Raw genomic sequence first — 15,874 nt, 5'->3', positions numbered from 1 at the left:
ACGCCCACGCACACAGGCGGTCTGCAGGGGTGCGTGTGAAGGCCAAGGGGTGCGTGTGAAGACCAAGAGCTCTGTGCCCTGCAAGTCCGGATGAGGAAGGGAGAGTGAGCATGGGACCCAATCCGGTGGGGGGAGGGAGAGGCTCTGGGACCCTCCAAGGAGAGTGTCCTGCAGGCAGAGGTCTTCAGGAGGCATGTCCTCTTGGCATCTTTATGAGCCATTCTCACGCTGTGACATTAGCGCCACACGCCACGTTCTGGGGCCAAACTGTCAACAAGATGTGGTGAGCTCCTGGCTCTGCTCTTGGGTGCTGGAGATATCAAATGGAATAAAACGCACCCCAGAGACCGGCCCTCGGTGGATTCCAGATTGCTGGGCCAGAGGCACGCGGGCAGGTGAGATAAAGCCTCACAGACCGTCAGATGAGCCTGCTGTGCTGTGTCCACACCAGTGGTCCGGAGGGAGTGGCACTCACCTACTACAACACAGAAATAAATAAAACCAATGCTGTTTTCAAGGCAGATGTTTACATCATTTCTCCACTGACTCACTTCCGACTAGATACACTTCACTTCACCTTCAAGTGTTTGAATTTATGTCACCGCACTCCATAATTGTACCTGCAACACAGAATTGTACCTAAGGGGTCTGTCCCTGTACTCCAAGGGTTTTGGTCAAATTGTGAGGCTCTTAAAGCCAATAGTTCTAGGAACACTCCACTCTGAGCTCCCCTCAGGGAGATCTGTAAGAATCAGGTCTTCAGCCATGGGTTTGCTGAAACGGGGCATACAATCACCAAATACACTTTAAAATTCAAAGGTACAACTTAGCTTTTGCAAATAGCACTGTATTAATTTGGTCTCTTAGAGAATAACGTGGCAAAATACAAATCATCCAAATTTTTAAGAATTGGCAAAGATTAATCTAACACAGAAATCTAAAAAAATTCCAATAAATTTCAATTAATTACTCTGATCATAAATAATCTTTATTAAAGCATGCATATTCTTGTGATTCAAAACAAATATTTTTTTCAAAACAATTATTTTAAAAGAATGATATACCTAATTTAAAAAATGACATGAGTGTTTTATTTAAAATTATTGTAATAAAAACAAATAGACATTTAGAAGGTATTTGTCATTTTAGAAAACACAGGCAGTAAGGATTAAACTTACTTTCCAAACTCACTGCTAGAATTAAAATTGCACATCACAGAAATGTTTAATCATGAATAATGACCAACAGATTATGACACAAAAGCTAAATAAATAAAAACCCTTCTGATTTTTTTTTTACCAAAAAATCATGAACTGATGAATTGACAATAGAAAGTTAACATTAACTTCAGGAAAAAAGGCACATCCAGGCAGAACAGTCAAGGTGATCCGTAAGGTGCAGCGTGTATTATATACTGTGCATGATCAACTGAATGTAACAAATTAGTCTGGAAGTCTCGAAACCATAGCAGTAATAGTTGTCACACTGGGCAGACAGGAAGCCCCCTCCAATGGAGCGCTCTGTCCCCGAGGCAAGGGGCTCACAGGGACATGCGGTCTGGACGTGTCCCAAGTGTCCGGTTCCACACGGGGGTCAGCTCCCGAAGCTGTGTACCCTCTTGGTGCCTCAAAGACTTGACCGTCTCTCTGGCCGAGGCACGCACCTTGTGATTGCGGCTTTCCACAGAACTGGGGCCAGTAAAAGACTGAGGGTGGTCACACTCAGGATTAGGAGGTACACCTGCAACAAGTAAGACTGTCACACTCAGGACTAGGAAGTACATTTGCAACAGGTAAGGCTGGGGTGGTCACACTCAGGACCAAGGTGCACCTGCACACCCTGTATGGCCACAGGCACAGGTAGATTTGGATGTGAGGTGCCCTGAGATGATGCATCATGGTGCACACTGGGTCACCCTCGGGCTGACCCCCTGGAGGCTCTCACGGGGAGCACGCAGCCTCAGGACAGGTCTCGGACAGAGCCTGTGCAGAGTTCATTCTTCCACAGCGGTGTCAGTATCTAGACTCATCCTGTCTTCCTCACACTCACAGACACAAGGAGACAACTTTAATCCTGAGAGTTTACTAGCAGGTCACAGGTACTAAGAGGAACTTCCACATTCATTCGGCCCAATTTAGGGAGCAGGTGTGCAGAAGCGAATACTGGGGGCGTCACGTGGTGAGGCGAGCCTTACTGGCAACAGGATTCCCCAGGGAGGGGTGCTCGCTGTTAAGGGGGGCAGCAGACTGAGGGCAGGAGGCAGACTCCTGTCCTGGCTTCAAGGACAGCCCCACAAGTTCACACGTGCTCGCATAGGCATCATAAAGGGCAAAATGAAAACAGATGCAGAAGGGTAAAGGGTCAAATCAAGTTTAAGTAGGAACTACCATTCATGAACTTGTATGTGTACAAACCACAGTGTTTCTAAGCTGAGGACTACAGATGTGAGCTGGTCCCCACGGCTGCGAGTGTGTGAAAGGTGTGTGGTCTTCCGGCCACAGCACACAGGCTATCTCTCAGAGAGCCACCCATTCAGAGCAGGGGGTCCAGGCTCCCTCTACACTGTCACCCGACATTTATCCCTGCATCAACAACAAAGTTCCTGTAACATCCACCCGGCTTTTACTCAAACAGCGACTCTCTACTTTAGTTGTGAAACGTTCCTAGTTAGCACATCACCTGTCCTCAGACCACTTGGGGCTAACACTGAATTGGTCACCTGGCCCTGTCCTGAAGGACACTAACTCCTGCCGTGGCAGACAACAGACCGTGGCCTATTTACCCCTGGGGTGGGGGGCCACCACCCACAGACCACAGCCAAACACAAACGTCCTGCTTGCCAAATTTAAAGTGACAAGCACGGGCCATCAGATGACACTCCTCAAGTTCTAATTCACGGCCAGTTTGAAAAGAGCACATGACAAAACTGGACAGAAAGTAAGGAAAGCGCATAGGATCAGGTGGGTGTGCATAGGAACTCACGCACACAGGCGTGTGCACAGCCAGCACAGGGCACATGAGAGAGCCAGGCCCAGGATGAACGGACCAGAGACAGAGGCGAAGAAGGCCAATGGGAAGTGGGGGGCTCACCTTCAGGAGCTACGCAGAAGGCCCAGGGCTGCATGCACTTAAAACTGTGGTAGGGGGAGGAGGGACCTCATCAGAAGCACTTCTGACAGCGACTCTCACTCCCTTTTACAAGTGGGCAAATGCTGCCATGTACTTTGCAAGAAAAACCCCTAAACCAACAGGGTACCTTCACAAAACAACGTTCCAGTTGTGCCTTTTACATGGTTTCTGAGTGAAACCCAAGATGCGGTGACACCCCTCACGCGTGCATCAGGAAGGATACAGCCGTCAGCCTGGCTGATAGCCGTGCACCAAGGCCATTACTAATACGCAAACTGGCGATGGCGCTTTAAGATTTAGTTTTCTTCTTTTTGCCAGAGATATGACAGAGACTTCACAGTCTCTGCTGCAGAGGGCATGCTGACAGTTCTGGAGACTTTGACCCCAAACCTGCACACCTGTGTGAGAGGCAGCAGGACCCCACCTCCGCAGCCGCCCAGAGGCAGACCCCCCAGACCCATGCCAGCTGCAAGCAGCTGCAGGGAAGGTGCTCAAATGCCAGCGTGGGGGGGTGTGAAGGACGGGGCACCCTAAACACGCACAGAGGGTGTGTGCGGACTCACCTCCCGAGAAATGATCCCAGCTCTGCGTGCTCTGCTCCCCAGGACAAAAGAGAACTCGCTGACCTGTGCCAGCCCCGCAGCCACAATCCACTTGATGTACTGGCTGCTCTTCGGCAGGAGGACAGACAAGACCAGGGCGGCCAGGGCAAACTGCAAGAGCATCCGCGTTACTGACTGCCACGCAGAAAACAGAGGGGGGCCCTCCTGACACCGAGGGGACATGTGCAGAGGCACCCAATGAACACAGTGTCTGAAATGAGACCAGGCTGAAAAATGCGCAATCAAGGGTAGGGGTTCACGGGCAGCTAACTAGGCTTTCCCCCCACACCAGTCAGCAGCATTCAAGAAAGAATTTTACTTTCCAATGAGAGCATGGTCTCTCTCTTGTAAGCAAAGCTAGGGGGGAGCAGCTGGGGCTGGAGGCCCAGCAGGGATTCTGACTCCTTCCAGTAGAAATACTTGAAATCAACTTTTATCATCCTCAGAGCCAGGCAGCTACTGAACAGGTAATTGGACCCTGAAATAAATGCTAACACAACTCAATCATCTGTGGTTGTGAGGGAACTGTGGTCTGCAAGGGGCTGGCACAGGCGGGGGGCTCTGAGCCCCGTCCCGTACTCCCTGCCCTGTGTGTCTCTCCCACCTGGTGTTCCCGAGTCCTGTCTTCTCCTGATAGCCCACTCAGTGAGTACAAACACAACGATACTTTCAAAACACACGAACGACAAGATGTACATGTGTACGTGCTACTCACTGGCCTGTGGGTCTTTGGACTCATGCGGGAGAAAAGGCCAGGAGCAAGGGTCCTGTGGAGACGGGCCGCCCAGAGTGCCTTCTCCTGGTCCAGCTTTTGTGACTCCCAATTCCCAATATGCCCAGTTCTGAGACAGGTGTAGGAAAACAAACCCGACAGCCTGGTCCTAACTCACCCAGTCCACAGACTGCTGGGCGAGGGGAGGGGCTCCGGGTAAGTGGCCGTGATGTGCTTTGCAGACTCAGGGTCACATACAACCAACATGACAGAAATTTTACCGCAAAGAAGAATCAGTACCTTCATGATCACCACCGACAGCGTGAGGACCATCAGGACAGTGAGCTCGTACGCCACGAAAGTGGGGAACACGTGGAGGCCTGTGCAGGGAAGGAGGGACACGGTCATTCTCGGAGGACTACACGGCCCGTCCTCAGCGGAGCCCATGACCCTCAGGCTTCCTCATGTCCTCTCCACGGACGAGGGCACCTGTGAGCGCGACCCTGCGGCGCCCTGTGTTTATGGCTTATGCCAGCGTTCACCGTGGGGAAAGCGGCCCGGGCGCCAGTGCCTCCCTCTACCAGACTTCTCTCCCAGGACTCGGCAAAAAGTGACAGCAAGCAGCCGCGAAGTCTGCTTTCCTCTGTGAAAACGTTCTATCCAAGATGCAGACACCCCAGGGCCTAGAAACTGGGGGCGGTGGGGGGGAAGCCACAGGAGAGGAATCCTGGCCACATGGCCACCGGCTGCCCTGCCGTACATGTTCCTCCTGCTGCCATCAGTGCCTGCAGTACCGAGACGAGGGACGGGTGCTGGTGGGCCCTTCTTTACTCAGCGGCCGGGCAGAACTGGTGTGTACCCGGCCCCCCATCCCTGAGGAGCTCAGGGCTGACTGGGCCTTCTCCTCACGAGCGCATGGACCCCATGTCATGACACATGTGGCCCCTTCATGTGTCTACTTGTTTTACTCAGAGATACAGATATAAGTAAGGACCCATTTGCTCCGAGAACGGTTTCCTCTTTCTCCAAATTCAGCAGCACCCGCCCAGGCCGCCCCTAGCACAGTGCTGGGGACTGCTGTCGAGCACCTGCCTGGAGCCCCAGCCTCCTCCCCCACTTCCTGGCTCTGCCCAGCCTCCACCTCCCAGACCCGCAGTGCTCCCCGAGCCCCGACGACTGCCTAGGGCACACCTGGCCTCTCTCCTACCGAGCTGTCTCCTGAGTCCTCGACCCCCAGCCCTCCTATGCCGTGAGTCCAAGACCACCTCTGGCTGTACTTGTGTTCCTCATACTCGCCACGCTGCCATCCACACACCCCCGATGGAAACAAGCCCACAACGCGGAGGGACACACCTGACCAAGCCCGTCACATGGATGTGACCAGGGAGCGGTGGTCCCTGCTCACCTGCAAATTCTGCCCCCAGGACGTGGTTGTGTCACTGCCCTGCCTCAAAGCTCAGCGACCTCCCCTCTCCCGAGGATAAGTGGGGTCCCATGCCAGGCACATGGTGCAGCGCTGTGGACCCTGCGGGCCCCGGCTGCACCGGGAGGCACACAAACCAGACAGCAGAGGTGTTCTACTCTGAGGGTGGAGACACGGATCATCACAGGACCACACGATGCTCAGGGACAGAGACCCAATCCACGTTGGCACAACTGCCATGTGCACTGGTGACAAGAGGGCACACCAGTCGCCCTGTAGCTTTTCGCTTACGGCCACTCATTATTTGCGTTTCCACCAAGTGCTGAGGGTGTCCCTGGGATGGCACAGCGGGACAGGCTCTGCACACCCATCACACGCCTCCCGGCCTCTATCTGCAGATGTGCATTTGGGGGATAAATGAGAACGTGGCACGTGGTCACCTTGCACGTGAGCCATCACACCCCACATGTGCCCATGGCCTCTAGGGCACCTCCAAGAATGAGGAACAGGCAGTACCCACTTCTGAATTCTTCTCTGCGTCCCAGGGAGGGGGACCCAAGGAGAGAATGAAATCCTTGCTGAAAAGTGTGTAACAAGAAAACTCAGGTCACTGGCTTCGTTTGTAAAGCGAGAAGGGCCTGGGAATTAGCCGTTGAGGTGGTCATACAGGACGGCATGGTGGCCACGCAGGCTCACCGGCCCTACTTGACTCTGCCTCTGGAGCTTGAACGGCCGAGCCACCCCCAATTCACATGCTGAGGCTATAACCTCACGTGAGCGTGCCCAGAGACGGCATCCAGGGGGTGCAGGGGATGACGTGAGGTCACAGGGCGGACGCCTGACCCAGCAGGACTGTGCCGGGAAGAAGAGGAGGACACGGGAGTCCCCGCCGGCCTCCATTCCTCTGTCTTTCCATCTTGGTCTCCGCTTCTGTCTCTGTCCCCAAGCACACTGCACACCAGGGAAGGCCACATGGGGACCCAGCAAGCAGGCAGCTGTCTGCAGGCCATAAAGAGGCTCCCTCAGGCCGCACAGACACTGGCATCCATTTTGGCAGCCTGAGTCACGGCTCCAATGCCTCGTTAATACAAAGGAATGGGTGCAGCGGTATTTCAGGGACGCATGATTTGGGTGCATGACGGATGGGGGTGAGGAGCAGGCTCCATAGGAGGACACAGAGGCTAACAGCCTGCCCACCTGCCGGCCGCGCGTGGGCCTAGGGCCTTCCTGTCCTGCGAGGGTGGGCACCCACACTGCTGAGAAGAGGCCGGTCTCCACCCCTGGGGTCTCCCGCCGGAGGTCTTGCCCCTCCAGGGCGCCCGTGCTGGATGCCACCTCTGCACCCAGGCCGGGGAGCCCTCCTTCACACTGGGACCCAAGCCGCCCCTCTCTGCTCACGCTGCTCACACACGGCCTCTTCTCAGAGCTGGGCCGGGGCCCTCGGCGCTCCTGCTGCTGGGATCCCAGGGTCGCTCCCCCTGCCCGGGACTGACTGCAGCCGGCAGGCCCTCCACGGGGTCTCATGACTCCGCAGGGCCTGCCATAGGGCAGGGGGTCAGGGACCCAGTCCACGTGAACATCACTGAGGTACAAAAAGTAAAGACCCATTTGGAAAGACATAGTCTCAAACAGTCCACTTCTGTGTTGCTTAGAGCCCGAGACAGACAGACAGTCCTGAGCAGTGGAAAAGCAAGGTCCTGCGTGTGCACAGGCCTCTCAGGGGCAGGACAGTTGCCTGAACCCCCTTGACAACACTGGGTGTGAAGAACCAAAGCAAAACACGTGCAGCTGTCGTCTGGTTCGATAGCTCAGTCCTCAGCAGGTCAAGAGCCCTAACCTGAGGAAGGGTAGAACAAGCTTGTCTATTAGATAACACGCCTGCGGGATTTTCATTTCTAGCCAGGACACACTGCACGGAGCCCTGCAGGCAGGACACAAGTGACACGCGTGTCAGCGAGATGGGTCCTCCCGGGACAATGTGGCCTGGAACTTGATCAGGGGAGCTCGTGCCTGTCGACCTCACGAGCACTCCTCTGGGGGAACGATGGGTGGAGGTAATCACTCAGCACTCAGCACAGCGGAGCCCGCCTGGCACTAGAAGGGGCTGCGGTGAAGGGAGTGGGCAAGAGGGACAGAAACACAGAGAAACAGGGACAGGGACAGACAGACCAGACACAGGACAGATGGCCAGGGAGGGGAGGGGGGGTGGACGGGAAAGGAGGCCGAGTGGGCCCTCTCTCGGAACAGCGAGGGCACTGTCACTAAAGCAGCTATGCAGTGACGTGCGGCCCCCGCTCTCTGTGCTCCACTCTCAGTTTCCCTGCAGACTTTGTGATGTGCTTCTTGACGCGCTCAGCCTTGCTGGGGTCGCATGGAGCCGGTGGCGGGTACAGATGCAGTGCTAGAGTTTTCTGGGCAGAAGGCAGTGCTGTGCTGGACGTGCCCGATGGAGACACTCCTCGACCAAGGGGCATTTCCAGAGCAGCGCACTGCGACACGGCAGTTCGAGGCTTTGGTATCAACAGTAACCTTTCTTCCCAAATGTCTCATTTGGGTGTTGCCTTTAAGTTCGCTAACCTGCTGGGCACCTGTGCCTTTCCCGTGGAGTCAAAGTGGGGTTCACCCTCCCCCGAGGGCATCTGAACACCCCCAAACCATGGCAGCCAGTCAGCAAATCAATGTCACCAAGTGCAAACTTTCCCTCTTTTTAATAAGATTTCTCCGCAGACCCCAATTTTTATGGCAACTTCTTGCTGCATAAATAGAAGTATGTATATAAACAGGTTGCAGAAGTCCCATGCGGGTGTCTAACACCCTGCAAACATCCTGACGTAAACAAGGAAGGTTACCTATGGAGGCGAAGAAAATGATAACCAGGAAGTCACGGATGGGCTCGATGTAAGACACGATCTCCTCGGTGACCATGTGGCCCTGGGAAGAGATAAGCGCCCCGGCCAGGAAGCAGCCCAGCTCCATGGACACATCCAACAGCTCTGTGACCTAGGCGGAAGGGAAGGGCCGCACATCACTCTCCGGCGCACCAGCGACAGCTCCGCTCAGGGCGGGTTCATGCCCAAAGGCAGCTGTACTATCACAGCGAAGGCCCATCTCCACGTCTCCAGAAGGGCCTCTGTGGGGACGAGCCGAGATGCACACAAGGAAGCTAATATTAGTTGAACCCGCCATTCAGGGAGAAAAAAATTTAAATATTTGAAACAATCATTCAAATTTTTGAACAACAATAGTTTTTAAAATTTATTTTAAATATTTGTGATAGATTTGCTTTACCTGGACTCAGTGAACAGCCCAACTATGGCATTAAGTCATGTGTTAATGTAAAAACTCTTCCCGTCTCCAACTGAAAGCACTTAGAGAAGGACACTCCAGTGAGGGAGGGAGGCCCTGAGAACACAGGGCCCCAGAGGGAAGTGCCAGCGCATCCGTGCCAGCCGGACGCGGTCCGAGCTAGCACTCAGGCTTCTAATGACAGTTCTGTTAAACGCAAAGCTTCAGGTGTTAGTGACACAAAACAACCGGAAAGAGGTAGACGTTTTTCACTCTGAGAAAGTAAAACCACACACAGAAGAGAGCAGCCAACAGAAAGAACCGTCAAAGAAACATGGTTCACAATAGCACCAACCACACCCAGCAATGGGGACAAGTCCCCCAGGAGAACACACGACTGTCACACCACAAAGCTCTGCTGTGAAGCACGCACGAGGGCTGAGACGTGCACAGCACATGCCCACAGGCCAGCGGCTCGCAGCCGCCAACGCGCGAGCTCTCCCTCGAAGGGCCCAGAGTGCCTGCAGCTGCGGGTGCAAACTGACAAGCCCGATCCAAAAACTCGCATGGGTGCTGGACACACGAACGCAGCCGGACAATCTGGAGAAGGCTGCCGGGCACAGCACTATCGGTAAGAGCAGGCGGGCAGCAAAGGTGAGAGTGGGGACTCAGACACTCACAGGCACACTCATGCACTCACACACGCACTCATGTGCTTTTGCTTACACTCACATTTGTGCTAACATCCACACACTTTTGCACATGCGCACGTGCATGCTAACATTCACACACTCATGCACACTCATGCTCATGCACCCACATGTACACTCGCACCACACTCACGCATGCAGACATGCACTCACACTCGTGCCCATGCACTCACATGCACACTTGTACTAACACTTGCCCACTCACGTGCACAAGCTCACATTCATGCACTCATATGCAAACTAGTGCACACGCCCACGCACACACTCGGGTACACATGCTCACATTCATGCACTCACTTGTGCTCATACACCCATGCATGCACACTCACACAAACACACATACACACATGCTCACGCTTGTGGCTTCTGACGAGGTGACCCTGTACCGTCATGTGATGTGGAAACACGTAATGGCAACACGGACCCTTGTCCACATGCCTCCAGATGGACGCAGATCTGGTGAGAAGAGCAGAGTAGGAAGTGCTGGAGAGCAACATGGGCGCCTCTGGACCAGGGGAGGCAAAGATCTACACAGGATATAAAAAGTGCTATCTGCACAAAATTTGAAACTAGTGAGTACATTAAAAGGAAGAACTTCCATCCATCAAAAAATGCCACTGAGATAATCAAAGGGCAAGTTACAGGCTGGCAGATATTACTGAGATCTCTGTGACATGGGATTTCAGCCAGGAGAGGAGCAAAATCCTGAAACGCACCCCAGCACAGACAAACCCTTTAGGTCATGCCACATCAGAGGGGCCGGAACCCTGGCAGATCCATGGGAACAGGAAGCAGGTTAGTGGTTACTATGGGATGGGGGAGGGCAGGCAAGATTCGGAGATGTGGATTTGGGGGGGGGGGGCAGAAATGTTCTGGAATTGGACAGTGGTGATGGTTGCATAGTGCTGTGAATATGCTGAAAACCACGGAATTGTACACTTCAAAAGGGTTAGAATGGCTGGGGCGCCTGGGCAGCTCAGTCAGTTAAGCATCTGACATTGGCTCAGGTCATGATCTCACCATTTGTCGGTCCGAGCCCCATGTTGGGCTCTGTGCTGACAGCTCAGAGCCCAGAGCCTGCTTTGGATTCTGTGTCTCCCTCTCTCTCTCTCAAAAATAAATAAAAACATTATAAACAAACAAACAAACCTATGTTAAAAACAGAGCTCACCCGGAGGCTAGCGCATGCCTACAACAGAGCTCACCCGGGGGTGGGGGTGGGTGGAGGGGGGTGGGTGGGTGTGTAATGCACTGCAACAGCGGAGCCTGAGCTGTTAGACTCTCTGTCGTGCAGGATGCCAGCACCTAGCATGCCGGGTGGTCCCAGCTGCTGCTCAGGAAACAGTGTCAAAGAAAGAAAACAGAACAAACAAATAGAGAACTATTTTAACTTGTGTAGCCACTGGGAAGACAACATGGAAGTCATCCAGAGAAGAATTTTGCTGGATGTCATTTTTAAAGAGAAAAATAGTCCAGAATGGAGAAAGCGATGTAAAAAAATTAAATAAGTCACACACACGGGCAGCGTTGAGCAGAAGCAAATCCTAGTCTCCCAAGATTACAAAACACTAGTCAGTAGTTAAATCCTACACAAGAAATAGCTTCTGTGCCTTTCCGGTTTTGAGGTAAGAGCTGACCCCTTGCAGTTCTAAGAACCACAGAGACCTCACGTACCCTTGCTCAGCTCCCCCAGTGGCAGCATCTTGCTACATCAGAGCACGAGATCACGGCCAGGATACAGACACAACACAGTGAAGACACACACAACCTTCTGTCACAAGGACCCTCCCCCCACCCCCTTAACACCTGGCATCTGGCAACCTTCCCTCCATTTCTGAAATTTTTCATCGTAAATGTCACACAAATGGAAATACACAGTATGCAACCTCTGGAACTGGCTTTTCTTGCTCAGCAGAGCAGAACTCTCTGGAGACTCACGTACAATCGTTTCCAACCTGGGTGGCCTTCCCTGGTGTGGACGGACCGAGGCCGGCAGAAGGAGGCACCTGCTGAAGTACATCTGGGTGGCGTTTGGCTGCTAGGAACACTCACGCGGGAGCTTCTGTGTGAACCCGCCTTCCCTCCTCAGGGGCATGTGGTGAGCAGCGCAGCTGTCTGTGGGGGTCTAACAGCACACCCCCCCATCCCTCAGAAGCACATCCTTTAAAGGAGAAGGCTGCTTCTAAAACGAACCTTTTATTTTCATCTTCAACTTCTCACATTGTGGCGAAAGAAGTTATACTGCTGACCGGCTTTGTTGTCACCAAATAGAAGTAAAAATTGTCTTAAACTGTTATTATGGTTTCAGGTACAAAGCTGTTTTTAAGTTTAAGACCACGTAACATTGGTGACGCTGGAGACTACGTGGTTTTCAAGGCCACCCAGACTTGCCTGTGTGCGACGCTTGAGGTACCATTTCAGCAAAGGGCTCAAGAGGCTGAGAGTGAACAGGTTTAATCTACTGGGTATGTATTCATGGGCAGTGTAGCAACTGTGCATAAAATAAAAATGCCATGCGTTTCGAATTATTTTAACTACCACTGAAGTGACAAGATAAAGAACTGACGGATCATAAACTCTCAGGGAACAGATTACAGGTCAGAATATGTAAATAACAGGCATTTTGAGGATTACCGTTAACATTAAAAAGATGAAAGCAGAGATTCCTACGATAAGGATTTCTTTGTTCCCTTTGCTCTCCATATGCAGTTTTCGATAATACGGTCCAATGAGGTAAGTCTTTATAACGAGACACAGGAGAAAAGCAGCGGCCAGCGAGAAAAGAATCTGACCCACCAAAGCCAGTATCCGCAGAGTCTCCATGACAATGCTAGGAGAGAAGGAAAGAAAAAAGGGGCATTATTTCACCTCCACATTTCCCTGAAACCCAACAAAATGGGCTTTCAACTTGATCTTTGACATGTTACAAAATAAGTTTCCCAAATCACATACATTTTTACAGATACTAAAATAAAACCTAAAAATCACATTAGTTCTAAATAACTTGGTTCAAATTAAGTTATTTGAATCAAATATGGAAACTGTTGTTCTGCAATGGATACTTTAAAGCAATACACCTTACACATAGGTTATAACGACTGTAGCTCATACATCTCACTCAGTGGCTGATAATAACATTCCTCGCCAGGATCTAAGCTGACCCCCTTGAAATTCATGAGGCAATCATCACCCCGCAGCTCAGCAATGGCCACAGAACTCCAGTGACCTGCGGCAAAACAGTCTGTCACCCAAGCCAGAACTCTGCATTTCATGTCTATCGGACATGACCACATTTCATGTCTAATGGAGAACAGGATTCTGTGCTAAACTCTTTTTAGAATACACTGTTTAAATCTCAGAACGTATTCTTAAGATCCCAGTCAGAAGACTTTCAGAAGAAAGGCACTGTTTGTATGTGCTTCTTACTTATTTCAGTTTAGTCTTTAGAAACTTAGTTCTCCATCACATTAAGGAAACAATTTAGTCCAAAATTCTGGCTTAAAAGTTCTCGATGGGAGAATACAGATCTGATTACTGGCAGAGGACTCATCACTGCAGTCAGGCAACAGTGGACATGGATGTCAAGTCACACGAGTGGTTCCATGGGGGCTTCAGAACAAGCTGGGCTCGAAGGGCAGTTGTGGTAGAGGGCTCCACGCGGGGTCACCAGGCAGGGACAGGCACGTGCCCGGGGCGCTGAACAAAGCAGGCTGGGTGTACCTCAGTTCCCGGCCGGTCTTCCCACCCCGGGGAACTAACGGCTCGCTCACACACTAGCGCAGTCATCCGGAGCCTGGCCTGTGCCTGTCACCCCTTTCCTGGGTGCCACCGCCTCCCCGCATGGCTCCACCGGCCTCCTAACTGGTCTCTGATGCACCACAGAAGCCAGAACGACAATGAGTCCAGGTTCCTCCGCCCGGCCGCAGCCTCCCCCGTCCCTCACCCACAGAGCCGCCTCTACCAGCCTCCGCTCCCTGAAGGCACGTTTCCACGTCCCCCATGGCGTCCTTCACATTTGGGCCTCAAGGTCTGCGACCCAGAGGCCCTGCCAACCTGGCGTGGCCACCTGCTGCTCGCTGCTCCTCACCCCACTCCCACCCTGTGCGTGCATTTATCTGACTAGACACCTTCCGGGTGACTACTCACGTATTCAGCACTGTCCTCCCCAAACACCCTGCTCTCCTCCATGCCCAGAGCACTGGGCTGCACTCGGCTGCACACACGACTTCCAGTCTCGGTGCGTTTCTCCTGACAAGTGCGGGAAGCATCCCATCCGCAGATGAGAATGTGGAGCAGAGGTGAAGCTGTGGCTCCGGGCCACGTGCTGGCACCTGGCTCTGGGGCCCGTGCTCCCAGCCACCACACAGACCCCCTGCCACCCCCTGCCCAGGGCGTCACGCCCCCCCCCCCCCCCCACTGCAAACCAAATACGCCATAAGGAAGGGAAGGTGCAGACAGCTGACAAAGGTCCATGTGAAAAGTGGAAGCCATGGACAGCCCAGATCTCTGTGAAGACAACCTGGCCCCAGGGACATCTGTGCACCTGCACACACTTCCTATTCATGCCCACGGTGAAGACGACACTGCTCTGCATCTCAATCTCTCCATCCACCAGGTTTGGGCAAAGTTCTTACGAGTGCCAGCCTCGCCCTGTGAAGCAGGCATCGCCACCTCTTCCTCAGGCAGACACTCCCCCGCCACAGGCTCTGACGTGCCGGACGGGCCGCTCCAAGAACATGTGTGGGTGGCGGCCCAGCTGAGGCAGACCCTGCTCCCGATCGCACCCCAGAGGGGACCCTGCTCCTACAGGTCTGCGGTGTGACAGGTACAGGTGCCTTCTGCCTTTCCTCCAGGCCGGGGCGAGCACTTCCTCATCTCTGCACCAGCTGCCCACACAGCTGGGTTCCTCCAACTTTCACTTGCAGATCTTTAGGAAATAAGTAACTTGACTGGCTTTAACATGTTTACAAATATTTTTCCCATTTGTCTTTGGCCTGCTTACCATGTGCACAGGTACAAGTTCCAGAGCACATGGACGCATAGGTATGCACGTACGTGTGTTTACAAGCACAGGGACGTGTGCATGTGCGCAGGCATATTTACACACTCACGGTACAAAACTTCCATGCAGTAACACTGATCACTTCTCCTATCTTTTATGGCTTCTGGAATTTCTGCTCTGCTTAGAGCTGAGGGCCCCTGTCTTCAATATTATAAACAAATCCATCCATACTACCTTCTAGAATTTTCATGATCTTGGCAAGATGTTAATAATTCAAATCACTATTTTTAAAAAGTATTATCATAGCCTCTGTGTTCTGTTACTTAACTGTGAAATACTTGTCGGGGCAAGAGGAATAAGTTAATTCTTTCTTTTAGAAAAGATCGATTCTGACCAGAGTTTAATAAAAAGCCAACGCTGGTATTAACATCATCCCGGATTTTATTTTAGTTTGTTTACTGTAAATTTTTCCCGGTAATCAAAATTAGAAGGGGTTTTCCCAAATTATAGAGAAAAGTATACAATAGTAGACAATATAATTATCCTAATCTATCACTCTACTAGGAGAAAATCATTATTGACCCCTTATTCATACGTGTGTGTGTGTGTGTATATATATGTACATTATATACATGAATAGACATATTTCTAGACGTTTTCCTCTTTAGTTGAAGTGATACTGTATATAGCTTCTAACAGCTTTACTGGAACAGGATTCTCATCCATACAATCCACCCCTCTAAAGCACACAGCTCAGTGGTTCTGAGTACACTTGCAGAGGTGCATCCAACGCCACCCATTTTATTTTTTTAAAAATTTTTTTTTCAACGTTTATTTATTTTTGGGACAGAGAGAGACAGAGCATGAACGGGGGAGGGGCAGAGAGAGAGGGAGACACAGAATCGGAAACAGGCTCCAGGCTCTGAGCCATCAGCCCAGAGCCTGACGCGGGGCTCGAACTCACGAACCGCGAGATTGTGACCTGGCTGAAGTTGGACGCTTAACCGACTG

General features: G+C 52.2%; 1 protein-coding gene across 7 annotated transcripts in view; it reads right to left on the bottom strand.

The window, feature by feature from the left end:
• Window positions 1-962: 962 nt before the first annotated feature.
• Window positions 963-15,874, bottom strand: part of TMCO3 (transmembrane and coiled-coil domains 3) — a 51,671-nt gene continuing 36,759 nt past the window's right edge. For 4 of the 7 annotated variants that reach the window (XM_047854702.1, XM_047854681.1, XM_047854671.1 and 1 more), the window contains 5 exons: window positions 12,496-12,691; window positions 8,716-8,866; window positions 4,744-4,823; window positions 3,693-3,942; window positions 963-1,740 (listed from right to left, as the gene is read on the bottom strand). In XM_047854702.1, coding sequence (XP_047710658.1) covers window positions 1,541-1,740; window positions 3,693-3,942; window positions 4,744-4,823; window positions 8,716-8,866; window positions 12,496-12,691 — 877 coding nt within the window. In that variant the 3' untranslated portion in view covers window positions 963-1,540. The remainder of the gene's footprint in view (window positions 1,741-3,692; window positions 3,943-4,743; window positions 4,824-8,715; window positions 8,867-12,495; window positions 12,692-15,874) is intronic. The other 3 variants (XM_047854704.1, XM_047854705.1, XM_047854706.1) reach the window with 2 other exon arrangements.

This window comes from Prionailurus viverrinus, chromosome A1, assembly GCF_022837055.1.
Source record: "Prionailurus viverrinus isolate Anna chromosome A1, UM_Priviv_1.0, whole genome shotgun sequence".
In the NCBI taxonomy this organism is placed as follows: Eukaryota; Metazoa; Chordata; class Mammalia; order Carnivora; family Felidae; genus Prionailurus; species Prionailurus viverrinus.
This window is presented reverse-complemented; position numbering and strand designations above follow the sequence as displayed.